The 27,435-nt window shown below is 37.1% G+C and overlaps 1 protein-coding gene across 1 annotated transcript in view; it reads left to right on the top strand.

Moving 5' to 3' along the window:
- Nucleotides 1–27,058, top strand: part of GRB14 (growth factor receptor bound protein 14) — a 66,179-nt gene extending 39,121 nt beyond the window's left edge. Inside the window, 11 exon segments of the mRNA XM_071810985.1 lie at nt 4,447–4,568; nt 6,508–6,582; nt 12,991–13,128; nt 14,215–14,325; nt 14,516–14,611; nt 15,183–15,263; nt 17,507–17,623; nt 17,725–17,782; nt 17,874–17,961; nt 22,245–22,338; nt 26,388–27,058. Of these exon segments, the coding sequence (XP_071667086.1) occupies nt 4,447–4,568; nt 6,508–6,582; nt 12,991–13,128; nt 14,215–14,325; nt 14,516–14,611; nt 15,183–15,263; nt 17,507–17,623; nt 17,725–17,782; nt 17,874–17,961; nt 22,245–22,338; nt 26,388–26,534 (1,127 nt within the window). The 3' untranslated portion in view covers nt 26,535–27,058.
- The last annotated feature ends 377 nt before the right edge of the window (nt 27,059–27,435 follow it).

The following is a 27,435-nucleotide window of genomic DNA, read 5'->3' as shown; positions in this document are numbered from 1 at the left end:
TTTTTATGATACTGTTAGAACTGGTTTTGTTTGAAAGGTTTAACATACTGATCTTCACTTACATAAAGTAAATTCTTAAGCACTGAATGAGAAGTGTGAGCATATGTGTCTGTGTGAATTCCAGTATGATGGGGATTAATAATTCATTCATCAATTAGTGAACATTTTATTTAATATCTAACAGCTGTCTGAGTACTCCTGAATTAGATATGATTGCATGAATCTTAGTGAGCTCAGCACAGTGTTCTGCTTTTAATCAAGACAGACATTAATTACAACACCAAAGTGTGCCTTCATTGCTGTGTGGAGGTGGGTGCATGTGAAAATTAAAAAAGAAAACAAAACAAAGCAAAACAAAACCCAAAAACAAACAAAAAAACCAAACAAAACTTCCCACCCTAAACACAAAACTGTAGTCTGTATATTCCTGTTTTCACAAACCTGTATGCCCTTTAGCGTGGAACTATATCTTTTCTAGTGGGAAGTTTTTGTGTTGACTGTAAACAATTTTCCATTTGCTTCTGCAGCTCAACAGGTGTGTTGAGGGTTCGTCTTTGAGTAGGCAGTAGTGCCTTGGCCACATACATCATTGTTGTGTTTCAGTCTCTCATTTTGATTTTACTATCCACATGCTTTTAGGTAGCTTGTGGGAAGGCTCACAAAGCACTATCTGTGTGACAGTACTGGGCAATGGCTTCTCTGTTTTTATTTCATTTAAATTTTCTTCTCCCTCTGGGTGGCTGTGATGGTTTGACAGAAATCAAGTAAGCCTTCTTCATGCAGCTAGAAACTTTTATTCTTAGTAGTTAGCATGGTATTTTGTTTTGAATTTAGTTTGAGAACACTAGCTTTCCAGTGTTTGGGATTTGGTATTAAAGGAATGAAGAAGTCACAGATATCTTGGCTATTGCCAAGGGGACAAAAGACTTTACAGCTGTCCAGTGACAGATGCTTGAGAGGAAGCTTTTTGAAATGTGTTCTGTCATGCACATCAATGTTGAATCTTCTTCCATGTGCTTTGGTTACTTCCCATAGTTAAGGAGATGATGTTTTGGGCTGTAGCAGGTGCTCCTCATGCAAGAGATAGTCATAATAAAGAGGTGGTAGTGAGTACAGTGGAAGCTCTCCAGTCTAGCTGGAAGAGCAAAAAGGATCTAATTAAACCAAAGTGCAGCTTTTTCGTGGCAACATTTAGAGATTTGGTTACAGGGCTGTGGTTTGGATGGCACTAACTCAGTGTTTCAATAAGTTGAAGCAATGGTAAAATATTCTGTGATTTGACACCTAAAAAATAACGAAATTCCAGCATCCTTACCCATCCATTGGGGTGATGCAGAATGTCTGATTTTTTTTATCAAGAAGTAAGCCTTGAGGAAATGGTATTTTCTAAAATGTCACAATGCCAACCGTTTAAGAGTTTTAAATGTCATCCCAGAGGAGCACTTTCTTTCTATAAAATTGAAAGGAAAAAAAATGCTGGTTTTGAGTAACAGCTTCAGTTCTTTAGTGTCTCTTTCCCCCTGCATCTGAAAAACGTGTTTTGGAGTAGAGCAACCTATACAACATTTTAAGATTCTCACTTTTCTTTCACTGTTTATGGGGGTATTTTTTGTTTTCTGAATTGCTTTATGTTTTTATTTGCTCAAAACCAAAAGAGAAGTGTACAAGAGATTGACAATCATATTAATACCCCTTGAGAACTACTAGGGCATTGCCAGGGTGTGCAGAGGTGCAGTTAGAAAAGGAAAACCTCAGCTTGAGTTGAAATTAGCCAGAGTTGTCAAAAACTGCAAGAAAGGGTTCTTCAGGTATGTAAGCAACAAGCAGAAACAGAATGAAAATATTGGCCCTCTGTTAAACAGGAGGGGTGAATTGGTCACCAACAATGCTCTAAAGACCGAGGTTCACAACCATTTCTTCTCCTTTGTCTTTACCAGCACTGTTGGGTCCCAGGCCTTGGGAACAGAAATCCAGGTTGATGCAAGCAGAGACAGATCCACCATCAACAGATGGAATAGTTGGTATGTGAACTGTTGATGGGCCCTAACACTATTCACCCAAAGATTTTAAGAGAACTTGCTGATGCTGTTGCAAGGCTGGTTTCTGTAATTGTTGAGATGTTGTGAAGATAAAGTGATGTCCTAGAAGACTGGAAGAAGGCTAAAGTCACCTCCATCTACAAGAAGGGCTTAAAGGAGGATCCAGGAAATTATGGGCCCATCAGTCTTACCTCAGTCCCTGGAAAAGTTATGGAACAGATCCTCCTGGGGGCTATCAAAAGTCAGTTAAATGTGTGATTGGGAAAAGACAGCACAGATTCACCAAGGGCAAACAGTGCATAACAAACCTGATCACCTTCTATGACAAAACAACCTGCTTGACTGATGTGGGATGAGCAGTGGACTTTTTTTACCTGGATTTCAGCAAGGCTTTTGATATGGTTTCCCACAGCCTCCTCTTAGAGAAACTGGTGTGTTACAGTCTAGACAAGCGATCTCTGCGGTAGATGGGGAACTGACTGACAGAGTGTACCCAGAAGGTGGTGGTAAATGGCGTCTTTTCAAACTGGCAACTTGTCATGAGTGGGATCTCCCCAGGACAGACATTGGGCCCAATGCTGTTTAATATCTTCGCAAGTGATCTGGATGATGGGATCAAGTTGACGTTTGCTGATGATACCAAACTGAGTGGAGAAGTGGACACTTTAGAAGGGGAAGTAACCCTGCAGGAAGACCTGGATAGACTGGAACAGTGGGATAACAATGTTATGAAGTTCAACAAGAACAAGTATAAGGTCTTGCACCTAGGAAAACATAATCCAGGTGTGCAGCACAGGCTGGGATCTACCAGGCTGGGGAGCAGCGCTGTGGAAAGGGTCCTGGTATGAGCTCAATATGAGTGAACAGTGTGCTTCTGTGGCAAAGAAATCCCACAGGATGCTGGGATGCATCAAGAAGAGTATCACCAGCAGAGACAAAGAAGTCATTATCCCGCTCTATTCAGCGCTTGTCAAGCCACACCTGCAATACTGTGTTGAGTTTTGGTCCCCAGTATGCAAAAAAGATGTGGACAGGCTGGATAGAGTCCAGAGAATGGCCACAAAGACGATAAAAGGACTGGGAAGCTGCCATGAGAGAAAAGACTGAGAGAACTGGGTTTGTTCAACCTTGAGAAAAGAAAGCTCAGGAGAGACCTTATCGCTGTGTTCCAATATTTAATGGGTGGCTACAAAGAAGATGGAGACTCCCTTTTTACAAGGAGTCACATGGAAAAGACAAGTGGTAATTTGTAAAAGTTACCTCTGGAGAGATTCTGATTGGACAAAAAAGGGAAATTTTTCACGATGAGAATGATCAGCCATTGAAATAATCTCACCAGTGAAATGGTGGATTCCCTAATGCTGAGCACTCTTAAGATTCAGCTGGATAGGGTGCTGGGCCATTTTGTCTAGACTCTGCTTTTCCTAAGAAAGGTTGGAACAGATGAACCTTGGGGTCCCTTCCAACGTCATATTCTATGAGTCTGCTATTTATTTGCTTCATTTGATCTGGTTACAAGATGTGAGTTTCATGTAGCATCCTTACTTCCTGTCTTTATGGGCTCAAGAATTAGTTAAATTCAGTGAAGAATGAATTAAATTCAATGAAAGTTTAACATTTCCCTGCTAGATCTGTAGATCATTAGAGTACTTTGTCTCTGCTAGTCATGAGTTTGTTATTTTCCCACTGAGGTGGGATTTAGCTGTATGAGTGTATTGTCTCTACATTTGCTGGCTGGAAACTTCCTCAAGAAGCTTGTAGATTTGTGGGCTACAGTGAGGCTGTTGCCCACCAGATTGGACAGTGTGGAAGCATGAAGCAGTGACTGGTAAAAGAGGTGGCAAGAAAAGATCAATAAAATATGTTGTAGTTCTAAAGAGGTTTTAATGATTTCAAATTTGAAGTTTGATTTTTGTCTCTTAGAAGGTTGTGCATGCTACACTTTATGAAATGTAGGCTCTTTGTTTAGCCAGGACTTGCAAGAATTTACGATTTTTTAAAAAATCTATACTATTCTTTTATCTAAGATTTTTCAAAAGGTTTTAACAATGGGCAGTTACATGAGAGCGTCAACATTCATTTAAAGTATATAAGGTCCCTTAGGATAATGCAGTGAAGTATAGAAAATGTGATCAGAAAATTGTGAATTACATGGCCCATGTGTCACTGCTTGGCCTCTGCAAGACAACATGGATTTGGTAATGAAATGGAGTAGAACCCTCAGCTGCCTCTGTAAAGGAAAACAACTAAACATGAGCAAAAAACCCCTCATGTGACCTTGCTCAGAACTTGGGGCCCTACTGAGGTGGAACAGTAACTTGGTGTAACGTGGGCCTGACTAATGGACTAGGCTCTTAGGTGCAGGTTTTGTGTTGCTTTTTTTAAAATGTGTTTTATTTTTTTACAGGAAGAGCTATAGAGGATCATGAATTAGTGATGGAAGTCCAGTCAAACTGGATAATGGAAGAGGAAAACAAACTGTATTTTAGAAAAAATTATGCCAAGTATGAGTTTTTTAAAAATCCACTGGTAAGTTCTAACATATCTCTGAAGTGATGCAATTGCTGTTGCTGCAAAACAGTCTTTTCTGTTAACATACAAGCAGAGTTTAGAGCTGTTAGTGTAAAGCAATAATTAGAAGGGAATATGTGGGATACAGAAATACATTGCAGTGTTTGTAACTGTTGGCTAGTCTTTTTGTTGCAACTGTGAAACATCCATGTTTATACTTTGTTTTGGGTGAGGGGGGCGGACGTGGGTTTAGTTTTATTGAAGTGTGCACATGGATCTATAACAAAATAAAGTTTATGAAATTGAATGAAGTTTCCATCAAGTGACAATAAAATACAAAATGAAGCAATGTGAGAAAGAGCATCAGTAGCAAAGATGATTTTATTGTTGAAGTGAAAATCGAATGTTAATGCCCAGTGCTGCCCAATGGCAGCTTCTCACAGCTGCAGCTAAATGACAGCTGACACAAAAGGGCATGAGCAGCCATAACCTATTAGGAGTAAGTGAAAGCGAAGCCAAAGTTAGCGTATGTAAGGAATGGAAAGAGAGCAGAGACAACTCATAGCTCAAGGATGTTGCCAAAGGTTAATGCTGCTGATTTGGACCTTGGCTGATGGCAAAGGCCATGGAAACAGTACTGGCTCAGCAGGAGAAACTTGCCACCTGGTTGCTCAAATGCATGGTGTGTTTGGATCACTCCTAATGCTGTCTCTTGTAAAGCCAGCTTGTTTCAGATGTCAAAGGGAGAAGCAGCAGAAATATATGAGGACTTGAAAGGTGAAAGGTGCAAGGGAACTCAAATTATCTACCTGAGAAAAGATAAATATTAAGATACCAGAAGATAGAAGAGATCTGAGGGATTTTTTCTTGCTCCACCTGTGTTTCTCTGGGTAAATCATGTACTCCTCTACCATGGAAGTATCACTGCACTAGTGAAAAATTCTGAGCCTGAGATGTTCTACAGTTAGCAGAGAAGCTTTTAAAGAATAAATCTGTTTGTGTATTGGTTAAGCAGTGAGCAGAACCAGGTGTGGAGTGTGGCTGACATGCCACTATGACCAGCATCAGCAGACATGGCTAATCAGAGTCCTTCCTGTTCCTGTTGAGTCCCGTTCTGGGTACTGTCATCCAGGTGTAGCAAGAATGCTTTATCAGAAGTATGTTGATATGAATTAACCCTACCAATAGTTCATTTTTATTAACAGTTAAAGTCAGTGGACGTTGGAATGCCAACAGAATATTAGCTTAGAACTTCTCAAAGCCTTGAGAAAACATTATTTGTAACAGTCAAACTCTTGGCTGGTTCCTGTCAGCCTGTTGAACTCCCCAGCTGCAGGTCTGTCCCGAAATTATACCTTGAGCTTTCATTGTTAATGAAATTGGCACTTTACATGCAGAATTTGTAACCACACTGTATTGATGTACGCAAATTTTGGTGTTAATTCATATTCGTATCATACAAAATGGACAATTCAAAAAAAGCAAGCTGAGAAGGCTGGTTCTCTATTAATGGAAGTTATTCCAGAATATTTACTGATTTTCTAGTGTAATGAAAACAAGACAAGAGAAAACAATATAATTTTTCAGCATGTTGGTGTATATCCTCCTACTTTGTAGCATCTCAAAGCCCCAGGCAAGTCTTATATATGAACAGCAACAGGAATAACTACTAGAAAAATAGCACTAAGGGCCAAGTACTGCAATATGACATGCAGGGCTTTTGAAACCCTCTTGCTTCCAGGGACCATTGATGTTTTCTCAAAATTCCAAGTTTTTCAGCAAATGATGTATAGGATGTCACAAATTTAGGAATTATATTAAGGTAAACTTAAACTGTTGGATCAGATAATCTGCAGTGTCTTGCACTGCATTGAGAACTTCAGTTTTATGTCCAAAAGAGACAGGAGATTTTATATTTATCTTTACGGAACTTTGATACAAATTGTTTTTGTTACAGGGTTTTTTTCCAGATCATATGATATCTTTTCCAAGTGAGACCAGTGCAGCTATAAGCAATTCTGGGATATTACAGGTTTGTAATCTTTGAATGAAGATGAGCCACCATAGCTCAGAGTCTCCCTTGTGTTGTGTGAGCACAGCTCATTGTCACTGTTGGATCTGTGGCTAGGTTTTGAATACCTCAAACATGGTTAATAACTTTTCTTCCTTACGAGATATGATGTGTCTCTTCCAGACGGTTATTATATGACCACACCTGGAAACTTGCACATTCTTTCAGAATCAAGGAGTGCCAAACCAGACAAAATGCACTAAAAATGGTTATTACATTTGTTGGGTATTTCAGTTGAAAGACCCTATTTCCTAAAAAAGGTGGTGTACTGCAGTACTCAGCACATGCTTAACAGTAGGCCTTGGTGGAATAATGAGGAACTGCTAATGCGATACAAATGGATATTAAAAAGAGTTAAATGGTCAAACTCAATGAGTAGAAAATTTAGACTGACTAGTATGATTATTTTGGCTTGAAGGCTACTCTAGCCTTCGGAAAAAAAAATCAGTGTTAGTCATCTTTTAAACAGACGAAAGATTTTAATTTACAGTGGGAATAATTTCACAGAATGACCATATCAGGGATCATCATCTTACATCTCCAAGAGGGGACAAATGAGTAATAAAGGTGGAGGCATGCACATCACTCTTGTTTGCTTGTCACTAGAAAAATTAATTAATAGACAAACTTTCACTGGTCTTAAGACAACAGTCCTATGTGTGAGTTTTGGGGATAAAGAATGATTGGAAAAGCAACATAATTACACAAGATTTTTAAGGTAGAAGTAAAAGAAATATAGAAATTAGAAATTTTCTTTTGCATCTATATAATAAATTCTACCTTTGCATCAATGAGTAAATTAAAAATATGAAAGAACCAATTCTCAAAGCATTCTTCTGTTTTAAATAGTTACATCCATATAGAAGCTAGTGTTAGTCAGGAGGTTAGGATTATCCCAGATATAGTAAAAAATGTTTCAAATTGTCCCCAGTGTTAATAGAACTTAGTATTTTTTACTCATAAATGTGATTTGGTAGTTTGAAAAAAAAAATAAAGACTTTTGTAATAGAACTGTTTGCCCTATACTCTTGCACAGAACTTCCTTAAGCCCTGGAAATAGAACATATTGTGATACGTAGAATGTGTGCAGAGCTTGTGGGCAAGATTAAGAATCATTCTAAAAATGAATAGCTACATCCCATTTTGATAGCTTGAAAAAAATGTTACAAAATCTCCTCTGTTGCTATTTCGTGTTTCATTCTCTGCTTAATTGTATTTTGTTTAATAAAACTTGCTTAGGCACAAAGTAGAGAACACCCTTGTGGATGGTGCAGCCCTTACACATCTAAATTGTGTACAGTGTGTCGCTATTTCCTTGGAAACTTTCATTAAGACAAGTTAACAGGCTTTTGTTACTATTTGTGATGTGCTTGGTCAATTATCAAGAGAGACGTTAGTTTTAACAACCCAGTGTTTACAAGGGATTAAAAAATAATTTCTGATACTTTTATAGTTTTTTGTGGATAGAGCTGTAAGGAAGTAAAATGTTTTCAAATATGTTTTTCTTGACTTTCGTTGATAGTGAAGAAGTGAGTGTTTTGGCTGATAACTTTAAATCAGAGCATCTAAATAGCCTCAAAACCAAAAAGCCATTTAACTGTCTCCTATCCATTTAGCATGTTCCAAGTAAAATCACTAGGTCTGACATACACAGAATGTCTATGTATCCCAAAGAAAAAGGTTTAATCTCTGACATTAAGATCTTTAGCCTAAAAAAAAAAAGTGTGTTGCTATATTATTTAGAGTATGGCTGCTCTGAGACAGAGCACTGTATGTATGTGTCTGGTGGAAGGCAGTATGAATCACTTGGCACTTGCTTTGCAAATTGGATGCTTTAAAACATGTTAAAAATGAATGTCATATGAAGATTTTCACCTGTGGCCTCTCCACATAGTAATGAAACATTCTATTATAATTTTCAGACATCAGGTTGGCTTGGTTGTTTTTTGAGAATCACAGCTTGCACAGGTGGTCAACAAATTAATTCACTTGGTCTGATTAAATGTGAAACCATTGTTGAATGTAATTTTAGATGGGGCTTCTGACTTGTTTAAAACATGGGCTGTTTATTATAGCAACTCTTATTTTAGATGAATTCATGTACATACTAGATCCTCTTGTATTCTTATTCATTACAGCATTTGCAATGAATAGACTACACAGCATGGATAGTGTTGACAGAATTGAGTCTTCCTGAGTTAGTAGGTGAAATCCTAGTCTCACTGAAGTCAATAATTTTTTTTTAATTACTTCAAAGGGTCAAAATTTTATCCTAGGTTTCTTTTGTTTTCTTTTTTTTTCTTTGAATAACATTTCTACAGTTTTGTCATTCTGTTTTTTTGATCTTTGATTGTATTTATAGCGTATTTTTTTCACTATGCAGTATGTCAATCAGCATTTTAAATTTAACAGTGACATCTTCAAAATAGAAGGTTGAAATTAACTCAGGTAATTACGCTTTTTTCTGATTTTACTTGAAGAATAGACCTATTTTCCTCCCCTCTTCATCATGTTTTAATAGAGGCATTTGATATTCAGGTTCTGTAGGTACACTTGAAGTTCAGAGTTCAAGTCTTGTAATGACCAGTTTCGCTGCTTCTTTCTAATAGCATTTTACATATAATGCGAATACATTAAAAAAAGCTATTTTAGGTAGCACATGTCCAAGCCATCTTCCTGAGCAATGAAAAAACACTTGGACCTGATGTGGAATTTATTAAAGATGGGAGCACATATCTTTCCTAAATAAACATTAAAAAATGAATGTTATATATTATGTGATTCTAGATGCAAAAATTAAAGATGGAACAGGGTCACCAACATAAGCACTCATAATTTGTTGAAAGGTGGAATTACTGATAGTTTCTTTTCCTTTTGTCCTATCCCCATTGCTATCATGTTCTTAGTTGCTTCCATTCTCTGCTTTCATGGATTAAAGATTCGAGCTTTCATTTCTTTAATCTCTCTGCCACAGCAAGTCTCTCTGTCCCTGACCACTTTCTCATCTGACTCCGTTCCAGTCTTCAGCTGGAATAGCCGCACACTGAATTTCGGTCTCTTGTCGATCTCCTAAACGTGTCCTAGTCTGCCCATTGCCTTTCCCCATCTTCCACCCCAGGTTTTGTTGGCCTTTCTCCCAGTCTAAACCCCTCAGATTGAGTGAGGACTATAGGAGACAGTACGGAGGATCACTGTCAGTTCTTCTCTGGAGTTAATTGGTGCCTTTAAAATTTATCAGCAGATTCTGTGGAAAGTCCTGGTCGTTCCCAGTAGCACTAGGCTGGGTCATGGCCGGCTGTGATCACATCTTTGAAGAAATCAGTCATCAGATTCAAACTTGATTCACAGAGTGTAATGAAAACGATGGCTCCTTTAAGTCTCTAAAATCATGCGAGTGCTCGAGAAACATCTACCTTAGCAAATGTCTCTGCTGTTGCAACCATCCTTTCATTGAAAATGTTGCAGATGCAGACAAATAAGTTGTGTGGTTAGGAGTGCAGCTCTCAATCTTTATTGCATTCTGTGATATCTAGTATTTCTGCATTTTTTAATATGATATTCATCTGAGATGGTGTGGTGTTTTTCCTGTTGTATTGTTTTTTCACTTGTTGATTTATTTTTTTTTTCACCCCAACAGAAGACATTTACTTGCTTTGCTTTTTGTTTAGATTGGTTTTAAATTGATTGGTTTTACAGCTAATCAAATTGTAATTGAGACATTGGTGCTGTAATATAGTAGTATCTGAAAGCCATGGTGACATTTGACAGCACTCTACATATTGTATAAAGTATTTAACTGCATGGGGGAGAGGGTGAAAGCTTATTCCTGTATATTGTGCGACCAGTAATACCTGTCCGCAGCATACCATCGTTTATTTAACTCTCCCCACTTCTTCTTCATATATTAAGGACTTTTCTTATTTTTCTTACTTTATCCTATTTTGGTTACCTCTTATCTGCGCAAACAGGGATCCAGTCTGCCCTCTAATAGACTTGCATGTACCTCCATTCAAACAAACAAACAAACCAAAAGAACACCAAAAAACCCCACAACTCAACTAAAACAACAACAAAAATGCAATCAAAACCAACCCACAACCAAAAAACCCGAGGAAGTTATCTTTTTACTATCTTCAGTTTTAGCTGTTTATTACAGACATTCCATTCTCACTGTGAAATATTTTTACTGCTTATTTCTTCTGACAGTTAATGGTTTTTACTACAGCTCGTTCACGTTATATTTTCTCACACAGTCCTCAGCTGTCTTAGAAAGAAAAAGATGGATTTAGGATTGCCTTTTTCCTAGCATTATTGCTACTTCATTTTAATTGATAGCAGGCATAGAACAGCGACTGTTGAAGCTGAGCTTTCTATTGCTCCTCCACTTTGGTCTGCTGAGTAACAAAAAAGATTTTCATGACAGTGCTTCTGGTTTGAAGCTCTTATGGCAGAAATCCTGGGGTAGACACTTGTGTGGGCTGGGAGCCAATGACTCCTTTCATCTTCAGCAGAGATACTGAAGCCTAAAAAGCTGTTGTTTTTACATACATTGACCGGTTTAGATTTTCCTAGAACTTCCATTTGACTTTGCTTATGGAGTTGGAATACTTTTTTAGTTTAGCCTTTATATTCACCACCAGCGAGCCTGTTAATATGTGGCAAATTGGAAGATTAACAGGCTGGAACACCTAGCAGGACCTACCTGTCTGCTTCAATGTGGCTGCAATAGCTTAAACTGCATTTGCACACAGTATGCCAGCAGCACATGTAGATGGATGAATCTGGTCTTATTGTAATTTAACTATTCAGGTGAATAATGGTGAAGCTATTCATAATGCATTCCTGGTTGTGGGCTAGGGCCCTCCCCAATCAGTTGAAGCCTCCCAGGGTTACTGCGTTTGTGCCAGCTGAATTTAATTAGCTCAGGACGGTCTACAGGTTGTACAGTAATGCACCTGACTGCAAGGTAGGAACACATTAATAGTGAAAGAGTCCTGGTGTATCTTGATTGGACTGCATTATTTAGTAGCCCAAGAACTTTGTATGCTTCCAAAATTGAGTTTACTTCATCACTTTGCAGCACTCTGGCACTGGTCAGTCTGTCTCTTGCCTGAGAATCTGTTTCTTCCTGTCGGCAAATCAGATTTTCTGGACGTGGCAATGGACAGGAAGAAAATGCAGCAATGAAAGCTGCAGATACCAACCAGAAAATCCCTTGTTCCCTACCTATATATAAGCTTTGGTAGTATTTATGATGCTGTAGTCCAGTCTGGGGCAAGGTTCCTTGAAGGGATCAGTAGCAATATAGATTCCTTTGCATATATGGAAATGGAAGAAGTTTAAATTAGCCTCTTTAGATATGAGTATTAGTTCTGAGTACTTTTCTTGGAAGAAGAGTAATAAAAATGAGTACATTGCATGGAATTAGAATAAAGTTAACATTGTTTCCAGCTTTTAGTGGGTACTTTTGCAGACTGAGTGAAACTGTGTACTTGGTCTTAGCAAGATGCCAGCTGTTTTGGCTCTGACTGTTGGGCTGAAATGGCAGAAGAGAAGCCAGTGAATACCTTGAGTAGAGATAGCCCAACAGGCAGCTTCTCTGGGCATTAGTTAACTTCTCTGTCTATCCGTGGCATTCTGCGTTTCTGTGACCTGTGAGGGTGCGCACCTTTTTCTTGCAGTTCTGGAAACAAAATAGCTGATCTCTCCAACTTTTACTTCCTCTTTTCTTCTGATGCAGCTTTGTTCAGTACTCCATGCCTCGTGACCCTGAGCACAGACAGCAGCTGTATCTGCCTCTCCTGTCTAAAGTTCCTAAAGCTTCTGCTTAAGCACAAGTTCGGGTCCTGAGACCTTTATTCCCTTTTTATTGAAAATTGTAATATCTGCTTGACCGACATGGTTTTGTGATTCAGATTTTGTGAGTTGTTTGCTGAGTTAATTTTGGCTCAGATCAATTCCTTTTTCTGGTTTGTAACGCGGCACGGAGAAGGCATGGCATTATTTTTCTTTTCTTTTGGTAGCATTGATATGCAGTTTTATCTAAATATGGTCTGAAGCATGGGATCAGAACTTCTTATACTGGTTTTGTTGCTGAAGTCAACATATTGCATAAATAATGCTCTCATTTCAAACCATATGTTCCAAATAAATATGTGACTTGCTTAGCATACCTTTGAGTTGTGTAGCATTCTATACACCTTAAAGCAGAGGTACTCTTAATGGGATTAGATGCACTCATAACTGAATTAGTGTACTCTGATAGTGCATTTAGGGGGTTAATCCCCTTGGTCCTGTCTGAGTATGTTAATGAAATGGAAAGCTGGTTTCAGCTGAAAAGAAAAATGCATGTCTGATATTTTCTTTCAGATGTTCCTAAGCTCCAGCACGTATCCTGAGATTCATGGTTATTTGTATGCAAAGGAACAGGGGAAAAAATCGTGGAAAAAATTGTACTTTATTTTGAGAAGATCTGGCCTTTATTTTTCCACTAAAGGTACATCTAAGGTATGGGAATAAAAAAAAAAAAATAAAGAAAACTATGAAGTTAGAGCAAGTGTGAATCTATTTATCATTTGTTGTAATAATAACCGAAATTTGAATTTCAACTTACAGTGTTAAAAAGGAAAAAAAACCAACAACCAAACCCACACTTCATTACAGATAAAACCTAGACAGATGTTGAGATATAAAATGGGGAAAATGTTGTGTTAGAAATAATAGATTTTTTTTTGCCTAGTAACTTTGCTTCATTCTGGCTAATATTTTTTTCCAAGCAGTTAACAGAGTACCCTTTTAAAATGAATTTTCAAAAGTAGTTAAAATTCTGAAGTATAAGGAGATGCTCTGGAAGGTGGACATAATACTTCATTATCTAAAATAAACAAAACCCTGTGTATACAAGGACTTTACAGGAAGATTTTGAGAGTTCTCACATTCAGTCACTGGATGTTTTTTCTTTTTCCTAGTGCAGCTTTTTGATGGAAGTACTTTAAACCAGATTATGTTAAATAGGATACACTGGAGTTAAGACATCTTCTACATAAACCACTTCAGACAATGTTTTTTCTTGCTCTGAATTTTGTGTGTTAATTCCCAGAGTGTTCATTGAGCTGTTTTTGTGTCCCTCGGCAAATTTATTTTGTTTGCTTCTTTGACTTAATTAACCTTACCGGATGGAGGTAATGGTTAGAAATAGTACTGGGCAGTAATTATTACAGTATGTTGTTTTTTAGGTTTATGAAATTATATTTTATTTTGACGTTTGAAAGGCATACTGCTCTCAAAACTTGATTCCTACTCTAATATTATTGTATCTTGAATTTAGTGGATGTTTTCCTAGAAATTAAATCGCTCATACATGGGTTTTTCTCCCTCTCTGGAAGAAGGAACACTTTGACCAGTTTGAGATGTTTTTTTCTTTGCATTATAAAATCAATGTTGTCTTTCTCTGGGTTTCATGATGTCACAGTTAGAAGTGCAGTATGTAAGACTGTATTTTGGAACAGGATAACTACTGTACTTGTCTGAGTTTCTTATCTGGAGAGGATGGCTAAAAATAATCTAACTGTATTACATTGTTCTTCCTTTTAGGAGCCGAGGCATCTGCAGTTCTTCTGTGAATTCAGCAATAGTGATATGTACATGTCTTTGACAGGCAAAAAGATTTCTGGAGCACCAACAAACTATGGATTCTGCTTTAAGGTACAAGCTTATTATACTCATACGTATTAAAGCAAGCCACAGGTCTTAGGTAAGCTTAAGTTTCCTTAAGGTTTTTAAAAACAATATTCAGCGGTCTATTATAAAATAGGAGAATTAGTGGCTTTTATTTCAACAGGTATTATCTTCAAGATATGCATTAATGCTAAAAAAATGTGCTGTGGCCTTCTAGCCTAACAAATCAGGAGGAACCAGAGACCTGAAACAGCTCTGTGCAGATGATGAACAAACTAGGACCTGTTGGATGACAGCAATTAGGTTGCTTAAGGTAATTTTTCTGTGTAAAATTAACTTCTTGCTTAAGTTTACTGTGTGAAATTTTGATACTGTGTGGCAACATAATTTTAGGTTCCCATGCAATAGCAATATCCATTTTGTACTCTGAAAGCTTATTTTTCTTAATCCCAAAAACACAGAGAGAGACCGAATTACTGGAATCATTGTAGGGGATGGGATGATGAACTGAAGCCTCAGTCTTGCAAATACTTTACATTAAGCATAGGCTGATTTGTAACCATGTTGAATTCAGTGAGATTGTTGAGTAATGTTGAACAAAACTACAAGAGTGCACAGGAAGGAAACTTAAATATTGGTTTAAAACGTGTCTGTGACAAAATAGGAATAGGTCACTTGCTGTATTAAATGGGTAATGTTTAATGCAGAGTGTACTTTTGTAAAGGCAGCAGCAACAATAACGACATGTGTTTCCTTATTCTCACAGCATTTCCACTTACTTTTTAGTGTTAAAGAAAAGCATACGTTATCTTGTACATCTGGAAAAAAATTACTTGGTGAGGTTTATAATTTAAAATTCTAACCATGTTATTTTCTGGTTTTAGTATGGGATGCAGCTGTATCAGAATTACATGCAACCATATCAAGGTAGAAGTGGCTGCAGCCCTTTGAATCTAACACCTATGGTATGTCCCGTGGTAGCTCCATGAAAAAATACTCTCTTTCTGCAATCATGCTATTTTAAAGTAACTTATGTCATTTATACTATTGACCTGATCCTGCAAATCTTTGCATGTGCGAATGCTTGCCGAAATCTTCAGGGCCGTCGGGGTTGACTAAAGGGCTAATTAATTCACTTAATATAAATTGAGTAGTTCAGACTAGGTAACAGGCTTTTTCCCTTTGTCAAATCTCTAGTATTTTGGGAGTTTATTGGCTTATTATCACTGTCAAAAAGAACGGAAAGAGGATTTGGAAAAAAGAGCAGCAGAACTATAAATAACTATAAAAATCAAAAAAAGAAGCAAAGTGTTTAAGGTTACACATGCTGTAAATGATGAATAAGAAAACTCTAAAAATTCCCTTTTCATATACAGTAGTACTTCCATTTTATTTTTTTCGATGTAAAGTATTAAGTACTTGAGGTGAATTTCAGCTCTTGTAATAAGGACTGGACTTCAGAAGAACATCATAATTTGCCAGAACTGGGTTTTAGAGGAAAAACGGCCCATACTAGGTACTATGTCCATCTCCTCAGATAGCTGGGATTGGATCAGGGTGTCCTTTTCTTTAATATCTTATATTATCCCAGTTCTGTATGAGTCATTTGGCTTCAGATTTTTTCATGGCTGAAAACCACTTTAGTGGTTTTTATTGGCTAAATTAGGTAAAAAATATTTGTTGCAGTGATTTTGTGGTGGATTTCTTGAGCTGTTATTATAGTTCTTGCTGTTAAAGTATTTAAATACGCATTCGCTATTAGAGATATCCATAAAAGTAGTTTCCTGTGGTATTACTAATAAGCGTGGCTTCGAAACTGTGCTTAATACACTGACTGTGTCTATATGTTTTGTTATGTAAAGCTGTTAAAAAAGCCAACTGTTGCTTTTATAAGGAATCTGGGAGCCATTACTTGTTCTCTCTGCTCTTACACTGCAGGGTGCATTTTAGCTCTTGTAGCTCCTAACACAGGAAAAATCTATAAACAGTACCAAGCATGGCACTGTTTGTGTATAATTCATGAATTAAACAGCAAATTGGACAAACTTGGGAATTAAGTGTACAAGCTCGTGAGCACACTTCATGGGGGAACCACTGCCATGTTTCACACTCCTCCATAGCTCACAACTATGGCAGCTACAAGGAGTTCCTGCCGCTCTCCTGGAGGCAAACCTTTTCTCTTATTTTTACCCCTGATTTTTTTTACTTTTTCAAAGTCCTTTACAGGTCACAGTTACTCAGGCAGACTTTAGACTGCAGTGTCGAGAATTGCAGTGAACTACAGAATTTCTGTCTTCCATTTCTAGTTATATGCATGCTTGTAACCAAATAGAAACAAAACAGACCTGCTTTGGTTTTGAACTGGGAAGCTTTGCTAGCCCTACAGAAATTTGGGCCTCTTGTGTTCCAGATGTTATTTCAACTTATAGAATGCTAGAATGTTCTTTTAATTATTTGAGATTCCAGTGCCTGCCAACATTTGAAGTATTACAATACCGTATTAAACCTCGTTTTGTAAACCTTGGTTTCTGAGAAGTATTTTGATGAGTTTTAAGACGGTTTTGTTGAACTTCAGTGCTTTTTATTATGTTGTTACAAACTTGATCTTCACTGGGAGAAAAATCCCAAGCATTTTTAAATAACAGATCCTACAGTTGTTAAGTCTATGATGAGAATAGAAGGGATGTATTAAAATATAAGTTAAACAGCTGTAGAAATGGCTGTTTTCAATGCTCAAATCTGGTAAACTTTGAGTGAAGTTTTATATAGACAATATATACATTTATGACATATTTATAGAAAAATATTTCAAATATTTGTTAATTTGATGGTTGTGTATAAGAATTTTATATGTTCTCTCTTTTCTGTTTTTTGGGCAACTTAATAACAGTTTCCTGACTTGCTTTGACATGCAAAGGGCTAAATATAGTTAAAAATACGTTGCTTTGCCATAAACTCTATTTATATTTACCATCCATTGCAGTAATGGAAAAGGATGATCTGTCCTGCCAGACTGTAAAACTGAGCTTTGCAGCAGCATACTGGAATTACAAGTGCTCTCTAGGGTAAAATGTGTTTGGCTCTGATGGGAAACGCTGCAGATACTTGAAACGCCATGTATAAAACATAATGTTTTCTCAGAAACTCACTTTTAAATGATGGATCTTTTGAAAAATGAACCATCTAAACGTATTTTTCTTTGTTACAGAGAAGCATTTCAGAAAATTCTTTAGTAGCAATGGATTTCTCAGGACACAGAAGCAGAATTATAGAAAATCCAACAGAAGCCCTTTCAGTTGCAGTTGAAGAAGGATTAGCTTGGCGGGTATAAACACCTTTGCTTTCTCAGAATAGTGTTTTCTGATTTTTTTTTAAATTTTTTAACAAAAAATCTTTGAAATAATGTTTTACTTCTCTCTCATACAGAGGAGGGGGTGTCTACGACTCAACTCACATGGCAGTCCTATTGCCATGTCTAACATGGGTACGTGTGAGTTAATTAATTGCCAGAGAAATGTGATTGGTGGTTCTTTCAATCAAGGTGAAATGTTTTTTAAAGATCTTTATTTCTATAGATATACACAGATCTCAGTCATGGTTTCATCATAAAATCTCTAGAGAAGAGGCTCAGAGACTTATTTTGCAGCATGGACTTGTAGATGGGTAAGTTAATTCTTTATGTAACTCTTCTGAGACAAATTTCTAGTCAACAACTGCTATTTCCACATACTTCTTATTGGGAGGGAGATGGAGGAAGGAAGATTTTTTTACTTACGTAATAGAAATAAAAATTCTTTTTCATATAGGGCTATCTGGGGATCAGTTGGTTTCTATTTTATATCTTTTGGAAGCTATAAAGTGGTGATCTAACACTTTGATTCTGTCACTGACAGATTACTTATATCTGCTTAGAGCCAGGCAGTTGAGCTCTGTATTTGCACAATATTCTCTGGAAACCATCAAGTTTGGCACCAGTGTCTTTTGTATCTCTTATTAGTGATGAAAGAGTGAAAGCAAGCCTCAAAACATTGACTAACAGTATCCTAAGATGAACTGTGCAGGGACAGCCATTAAAAAAAAAATCTATGCTTTTCCTCATGAAATAACTAAAAATTGTGTTGCACCTTAGTGGTAAACGAAAAACATTAGAATAAGACTATTCACTTTTTTTTTTTTCTCTTTTGAATACTAATTTAAAAAAAATGAAAAAGCAAGTAGGAATTTTTTGTTCAAATCCTCCTGTTTTTCATTTCCTTATTTTTATCCTTACTCCTATATTAACTGTAAACTTAGGCCTCCTTCATTCAGTGAGTGATACTGTAGAACTCTTAAGTTTCTCTGAGTCTTTTTCCAGTTAGGTACCTGTAATGCCAGATTACTGGTTAAATTCCTTCAGTTTTGGGTTAAATATGTTGTGATACTGTTTTCTACATCTGCAGAAAGGACTTTAGGGAAAAAAAATAGGTCAGAAGGAAAGGGAGGGAAAAAAGTGATTCTCAGCAAGGATGACTAATTGGGCTTCCCTTTTTGTGTTTTTTCTTATTTTTTAAATTTCAAAGGTCCTGTTTTTAAGTCCAGCTAATCATCCTGAAACTGCTTCTGTACTCTGCATTCACTTTTGCATTTGTTGTATGGGAGGGACGGGACATGGGTGTGAATCCAACATCTATTTCTGAGCTGTATGTCATTCAGTGGGTGCACACACGTACTGTTTAGTGAAACCCAGAGATCTGGCGAGTAAAGAGCAATGGTGTTAGAGATAAGAAAGTGAACACCTTGCTCATATTAGTTTAGTATGATGTTGTTTATGTTATATTTTTGAATCTATTAATGGATATACGTCATGGGTTTTTTGAGGATGAAACTCTAGCATGGACTGTCTAGAACTGATTAGAATGTAGCAGTATGAGCACTCATACGCTGTCAGATACCTGATCAGGTGTTACAGTGAAGTCATGAATACACTACAGCATGTGACAAATGCTGTGCTTTTTGATCGGCTGAAGGGATTAATTATCACCAGAAATAAAAGTTTTTCATGGGAATAATAAGATTTTAGTTTTTGGGGGCAGGGAGGTGGTGGGACAGAGAAAATAATCCATGTTGAGCCTTTTAAGATGATCCCAAGCAGGGACATCTCCTGTATGTATGACAGAGGTGGTAGGACCTCTGTAATACTGTATGTACCAACAAATACGCTGTTCATGATGGCTTCGAGAAGATAAGGGGACTATTATATAAGAATCTACAGTAGTCCCAGTATGTGAATAACCCAATAACAGAATTAGGGACAGCAAGAATCCTAAGGTATGGTATGAAGGAATAAAGTTTCTGGATCTACTGCTCTGGTGTAAAACCAGCTTTATTTAAGAAGTTGTCATGGTTTAACCCCAGTTGGCAACTAAGCACCACGCAGCTGCTCACTCATCCCCCCTACCCCCAAAGTGGGATGGGGAGAGAATCAGAAGGGTGAAAGTCACAAAACGTGTGGGTTGAGATAAAGGTAGTTTAATAGGCAAAGTAAAAGCCACACACGCAAGCAAAACAAAACAAGGAATTACTTCACTACTTCCCGTGGGCGGGCAGGTGTTCAGCCTTTCCAGGAAGGTTGGGATCCATGAGCATAATGGTGACTTGGAAAGATAAACACCATCACTCCGAGCGTCCCCTACTTCCTTCTTCTTCCCCCAGGTTTATATACTGAGCATGATGTCATATGGTATAGAATATGCCTTTGATCAGCTGGAGTCAGCTGTCCTGGCTGTGTCTCCTCCCAGCCTTCTGTGCCCTCCCTGCCTTCTCATTGGCAGGTCAGTAGGGGAAGCTGAAAAGTCTTTGCTTAGCAATAACTAAACCATCAATGTGTTACCAGCATTATGCTCATACTAAAACCAAAACACAGCATTATACCAGCTACTAGGAAGTAAATTAACTCTATCCCAGCCAAAACCAGGACAAATGTTTTGTAGCATTATTGTAGATTTCATGCTGTACTCTCTAAAGGACACTGGAAGACTTTTCAATGACAAATGCTTGAAAGGATTGCAAACTGATTGGCATCTGATTGATGAATGGGATAATGGCATTACCAAAAGGCCCATGACAAAATGCAACTGATCATTTGGAGAATTCTTTGTAAGTTTATGAAGGAGCACTTGTTTGGAGTCATCCTGCATCCAGCTAAAAATCTCCCTTCCAACCAGCATTTCAATATTCTGTAAACTACTGCCCTTTCTTCATTATAAAGTCATCTTTTTAAAGGTTCTTTGACAACTAAAGTAAGCCTATTGTGATAAAGTTGGAAAAGAGTAAGGATTTTTTATGTGAAGGAGGACAAATGTTGCTTATCTTTGCTGTTAAAACAAGGAAAAAAGTAAGAAAATTGACTGTAAGAGAACTGATGAATGGGAACATAAATCCGAATCAACCTGTATTTTCTTTCCTACCCAGTGTGATTGCTTTGTGTATTGTTTTATGCAGATCTCAGTATTTGAGTGTGGAGACCCTGTTTTGGATATCTGCAAAGTGGCACATTCTTATCGTGTTATTTTTCTTGGTAGAATAAAATGCCTGACCTTAATGGCAAACATATGAAAGATTTAAGTTTATGCAAAGAACCTGTCTAACTGTGCTCTGAAAATTTTCGTTCATGTCTTGGAGACGGTGGAAGGCCAGTAGGTGGTGAGGGAGGGCCCTTTAGGAGAGCCCCTGGCTATTGGGAACTCCAGTGTGTCCTTGTACTTGCTGCGTGCTCTTTAGAGCCATATGCTGAGTTGGCAATTATCTCTCACTAATAACTGAACTACTGTCAGAGCTCTGAATTAGACTGGATGGGGATTTTGATAGAAGTGTTAATGATTATGGACTCCGAATTTCTCAGTTCCAGGTATTTTCTTGCTTTGTATAAATAGAACTCTTAGAAACTTGAGGATTAAATTAGTAGTTTGGATCAATGCTGTTAGTCAGTGAAAATCCACTCTGTCTGCTTTTTTTTCTTGAAATCTGTTCTTTTCATATAATAGTGCTCTAATTCCTGGTGTGTGGTTGGGCAAAAGTAGGTGGCCTCTAGTGCTCACTTGGTTGACAGCTGTAAGTCCATTTTGCCCATTTTTTGTGTCCTGAAAGAGGAGCATCCTTGCCTATGGCTGTCCCCCCATTACCCTTCTATGGTACATTTGTTAGCTATATTTGTTACAGACCTGCACAGTACAAGCAGGTCTGAGTCACTCCACTATAAAGCTTTGGATCAGGTACTTTCCTCTGTCCTCCAGACTGTTCTCTGCTGATATTCCAAACCCTGTGATTCAATGAAAGCTATCTCTTGTTGCTAATCATCCTTCGCCTGTACCAGATTATCCTACCAGGATAATGGCAAAATCATGTCTGTCCGTGACCTGACTGGAGTAAGTTATCAGTGAACTCACTAGTTGCAGTGCCTCTGTTGGCCACTGAGTGTTGCAATTTGAATAATGCTGTGAAGTAAGCAGACTGTAGCTCTCAGTGGGAATTTTGCCAATGTGCAAAAGTGAGTGTGCACTTACAAATGTTAGCCAGATGTGAAAATCATTCTGGTATGTCTTGCATCAGCTTTTCTGTAAACTTCCTGTTGAACCACCTTTCGGTTTTTCCCTGTGACACTTCTCTGTCTGAAGAGATGCATTGTAATTCTATGCAGTGTGAAAACTAACGCCTACAGTGCTACAGTGTCATTCATTCTGAGAATGCATATTTTTCACATAATAGACAAGGTGAAGAAGAATTTAAGAAAAAGTATTTCCAGTGACACATTTGCAAAGAAATACTGATTAAAATAATAACTTACGTCATTGGTGTTGTTTTTGCTTTTCACTAATACTTACTGTAATAGTTTTACAACAGTTTTAACTGGATGTTTACAAAAAGCTTTCGAGAGTGATCTTACTGTGAAAATTTTCAATCTCTTTTAGGGTTTTCCTGGTACGTGATAGCCAAAGTAACCCCAAAACATTTGTATTGTCATTGAGTCATGGATTAAAAATTAAGCATTTTCAAATTGTACCAGTAAGTAAATTTTTCAGTTTATATATATAATTGTAAAACAAAACAATTGAATCATTGTGATGCAATATTGGTGGATATTTTTTCTTTTGCTGTTACATGGAATATGTAAACATAATACCTGTATCACTAAAAATAGTGTTCTTGAGTAGAGCTGGACATTTTTGAGCTTTGCTGTTTGATTTTCTATAAAGCTTGGCTAGTATTATGAAATCCTAAAAAGTCTTTTGAGAAAACAGACAAGTCTGTTTGAACTGGAATAGAGGCAACCCTGATAGGTTGAACATAATCTATTAATAAAGGCCATATTGCGCTTCCATTTTTCCATATGTGCACTATTTCTTTTTAGTTATCTGTTTAGGTGGACTGTCTACAACATGTGTGTGTATCTGATGATATATCTCATCCTTTCAGTATAGTTTCAATATTTGGAGTCAAACATTCTTTGCTGACCTCTTGATTCATGTCATTGTGGTATATTAATGTCTAAGTCTTCTTCAGGAAGACAATTTTAGCAAAAAATTGATATCCTTATTTAGAAAAGCTACTTATAGGTAAGCTGAGATTTTCTAAATTGAAATCATATTTCCATTAGTTTTCATTGAAGAGGTCATCCAGTTCTGCCGGAATGGCTAGCTTTCCCATGCCTTCCACTTCCTCCAGAGGTGGTTTACATTGTTTTCTTTCCAGGCTGCTTCTCTTGAGCTGAGAAACACTCTAACATTATGTGGTTCAGCCACAAATGCTGGACACAACTGAGCAGACTTGTAGCTTTTTCTTCTCTCTTCACCAGAACGATTCTTCCAGACCACATAATACTCTAGCCTCCGTGTTTCTTCCTGATGCAGTTACTAGCAGGTTCTGCTGTGCCTCAGTATTATAGAAATTAGTGTAGTGGCTTTTGTTTGTTTCTGATCTGCTGATCCACTATGAATGTTCACCAAATTTCTGTATGCCTTATCTAGGGCTTGTAGCTGATATCCTCCCCTAAAAGTGTTCCTGTAGAATAAATCGAAGCATTCGGGAGGAGGAAAGGTGTGAATCAAAGTTAGTTAAAATAATTGCTCAGGATTTTTGTTGTTTCAAGTACCAACAATGGAGGAGCCCTTCATCCAAAAGTGATAGGTGTGCCCTGGATCCCCTATGAGCATCGGCATACACTCTTGTGGTCAGAATCCTGGGTGTAAGATCTCTGTGCTTCTGTTGACTGTAGTCGCTTCAGGTATTTACTTTGGGATAACTGTTTTGTGCTTTAAAAAACCTTCTGAACTCCATACAAAGATGGTATTATTCTACTTCATTTGGATATCATCTAGCTCTCAGATTTAAGAGACCACTTTTTTCTTTCCCTATCAGGAAACAGACCCTCTATTCTCTAAGAGCAGATGTAGCAGGTAGCTGCAGTTACCTTCAGTTTGCTGTGAGTTGGATGGTTCTCTTCCCTTCAAAATAATTATCCAGTCAATTCTAATGTTCTTTTGTATGTCTAAACAGTGTATTTCAGGAATTAATTATATACATGCATGCTAAAACCTCTTGTTCCTGTTGTAGAGTCTTTGGAGGAACCAGGAATTCTTTGTTTTGTCATAGATTGTCTACAGACTTGGGTCATTTTTTTCCATGCTGGTGGACTAGAAGGCCTGTACCACTTCAGTGCAATATCTGTCTTACTTGAAGGAAATTTTTTTAATTGTTTTTGAAGTAAAACCATCTATCATATGCTTAGTTACCAGGAAAAAAATAAATCTGTAATGAGAATAACTTAATTCAGAGAAAGAATGTGAATGTGAAAACTCTTAGTTCCTCAAACACAGGCATATTTCAGTTGCTTTCTGTCATTTAATTTCCAGTCACATTCAATACTCCTCATGCTATTCTCAATATCCTGACTTACCACATGCTCTGCTTTTGCTAGAACAATATTCTTTAAGGAGTTCAGAAAAGTATTTTTTGAGGGGGAAGAGGTTTTGCTAAATGAAGTTACTTTCTAAGAAACAAGGCATTTTGTGTTACTGCAGTAAGTTGGTAGCTTATTAGTTGGAGAACAAGGTTAGCATTCTGAACTTCAGATCCTACTGTTCTTCTAAACTCTTGCCTTTTTCCAGTCATTGAGAACATAAACTTTCCTGCTAAATGTAAAGAAATAAATGGTATGTGGAAGGTCTTTTTACAAGTTAAAAAGCAGTCAGTCTTTAAATGAATTATTCTTCTCTTACATTTTAGATTGCTTTAGGTTATATTGTGTTTAAAAATGTGTCCCTTCAGATTGCACATGCAGCCTGCCAAGTCAAGCTTCCCCCACATTAACAGGTGCATCATGTAAACATTGGTAACATGTGCAACAGGTATTGGAGGTGGGTGGCAGGGAATTGATTGTAAAAAGTTGAAAAGAAAGCCTTTGGGATACCTTTGTGATCCCACACCATGAAAACTGGAGAACTTCATAGCTTAAATTTATTTTTCAGCCTTGCTACTCTGCGCTGATACAAGTTAGCTTTAGGGTAGTCTATCCTGAAATTAACTGTTCCATAGTCCCTGCCAAAGAGGAAGAATTTATACACATTTCTGAGACTGTCTTTTCCCAATGTGTGTTCTCTTGTAACAGCCTTTTTAGCTTGCAGAAGGTGTTAGGTTTCTGGGTAACTTCACTTTTATGTGAGTTTTTACTTTGCAAAACATTGATTGCTTTAGAATTAGCGGTCTGTCTGGTATTTCCTTCAAGGCTTGGGATTAATTTGGAAGGGGAAAAATAAGCTAAAAATGAAATCTTGGTCAACAGACATCTGAATTGTCAACTCTTCCTTGTGTTCAGTGTGTTGTCAGAAAAACTGCCTGCATAAGGAAAGTCCAAGGGATGATAATCCATTTTCACATTCTTGGCTGAGCATAGGAATTGACACATGCACACAATGGTGATTCCTTAACTAGCAGTGTTTGACCTGGATTGACCCAAGTCTGAGAAAAAAGAGATTACGAACTACTTCCAGACATGATAGAAAGGGATAGAATAACCAGGAGTCATAAGCAGTACAACAGATGCTTCAGATCAGAAATCTTATTTACAGGTAAGACAGCTAATTATGATTTTTTCCCTTCACCTGTTCTCAAGAAGAACAGTTGCATCTTTCCCTAACAAACAGTCTGCTGCTCTTTGCTGGCCCTGTTTCAGGATCATCTGTTCACCACTCTCTCAATCCCTTTTTTAAAATAGTTTAAATAGGTTTTCTTACCCTCTATTTGCATTAATACTAATTAGTCACTATTGCACTCAAGCTTTGTGATACTGGACATAGCAGTAGCAGAGGAAATATATCGAGAAAGAATATAGTCAGCAGTGCAATGCAAATTGTGCGAGAGCTAATGTTCAGTAACCTAGCACAGGGAAATGCTGACTCTAAATTTTTAAGCATCTAAAAGTCTACAGTAGGCTTTGGAGCTACGTTTTGCAGTTTCTTCTTTCTCTCCTGTGTCTGTGCTGTTACCTGTGTTCAGAGCTGCAGCAGTTCTTTCTCCTACAACAAAGAACTTACTACATCAAGAGCCTTACTTCTGCAATGGGCAGTTTCTTGTGTAGCAAAAACTATCCAGTGCACCAGTGCACTAGTGTGTAGCCCCATTGCACCTGACAAAATAAGTGATACAAAATGGAACAGTTACACAAATTGTGAGTGGAACAAAGGTTGAAATCTATGAGTAAGTTGGTTGTTTCTTGTTACTTTGTAAAAACTCAAGTGTTCATATCAATTCAAGCTGTAATTCCAATGCAAAGGCATAAAGTAGTGTTGTTAGTGCAGCAAGAATATTCCTGTACTTATCTAACTGTTCTTTACTTTTAGACACGTACCTAACTTAAAGTGGAAGTTGAAGATGCATTATTTTTCTGTTTATTCTTGATCTTGCTGTGAATGATCACTGTATTTTTCCTTCTCTCGGTAGTGATAAGATTATTAATATCTTGGTCTACAAGAAGGCTTCACAAACAAGTATTTCAATTTGGAAGAAATACCATAGCAAAAGAGGATTTTATTTGATCTTCTTTTCCATTTTTACAGTTGGAAGATGATGGGAAGCTATTCTATACCCTTGATGATGGTCACACCAGATTTACTGATCTCATCCAGCTAGTGGAATTCTACCAACTTAATAAAGGAGTACTGCCTTGCAAGTTAAAACACTATTGTGCACGAATTGCTCTTTAACCAAAGCATCTGTTGTTTCATCAGAGGGAAAGGAAGATACTAGAATACTTTTTCCACTCGAGGCAATTTGTATAGTAAGAAAAAGCATTACATTGTAAAGATTCTATGTTAAAGCTGAAAAAAAAAATTCTATGTAGAGGAAAAACTTTGTGATTGTTACAGCAAAATTATGGTTTAAGAAAACATTATTATATAATTCTTTAGTGTTTTCTTGGACTTTGTTTTTTTTCCTTCAACTGAAAACAGTTTTTTAAAAAACAATATTGTGTTAACTTCTACAAAAAATACAACTGAAGGGAAGATCTTTGTTCGTAGTTTTAAAATTAACTTTTTGTCTCTTCAAATGTTTCATAATTTCTGTTCATCACATAGAAGAATAGCACTTACTGTGGTGAGGATAAAAAGCTGACCTGCACATTTTATTTGTAAATAAAATGAACAAATATTTTGCACTATATTTTTGAATGCTACTTCAAGGATTATCATACACAAAAAGCGAAAAATTATTAAAACTACTTCTAACTGATCAGTCGTATTGTGTGCTATTACTTTTGTAATATTTTAAATGGTTTTTTTCTCTAATATATTGACTAAATCTTCATCCAGAGCTGGAGTGTCACTTACTTGGCTGTGATGTGTATAGACAAACATAAAGTATCATGTAGCATATAACATGGTTTAGTGTATAACCACAGTCTCTAACACAGAGAGATGGAAAGAGAGACCTATAAGTACTGTGAATTGTCTCAGAGTTGGGGAGGGAATCATCTTCAATTGCTCTTAAAAAATAAACGTAACTTTATAATATTTACAATACGTATAAATGAAGGTAAGTCCAGTGAGCTTTACGCTTTGCTGAAAAGCTGGTGAGGTGTCAGCTTCCAGGTTATTTTATTATTTA

The sequence above is a fragment of the Patagioenas fasciata genome, chromosome 7 (assembly GCF_037038585.1).
Source record: "Patagioenas fasciata isolate bPatFas1 chromosome 7, bPatFas1.hap1, whole genome shotgun sequence".
Classification (NCBI taxonomy): domain Eukaryota; kingdom Metazoa; phylum Chordata; class Aves; order Columbiformes; family Columbidae; genus Patagioenas; species Patagioenas fasciata.
The sequence above is the reverse complement of the archived record's forward strand: the minus strand, read 5'-3'. Positions and strand labels throughout refer to the sequence as shown.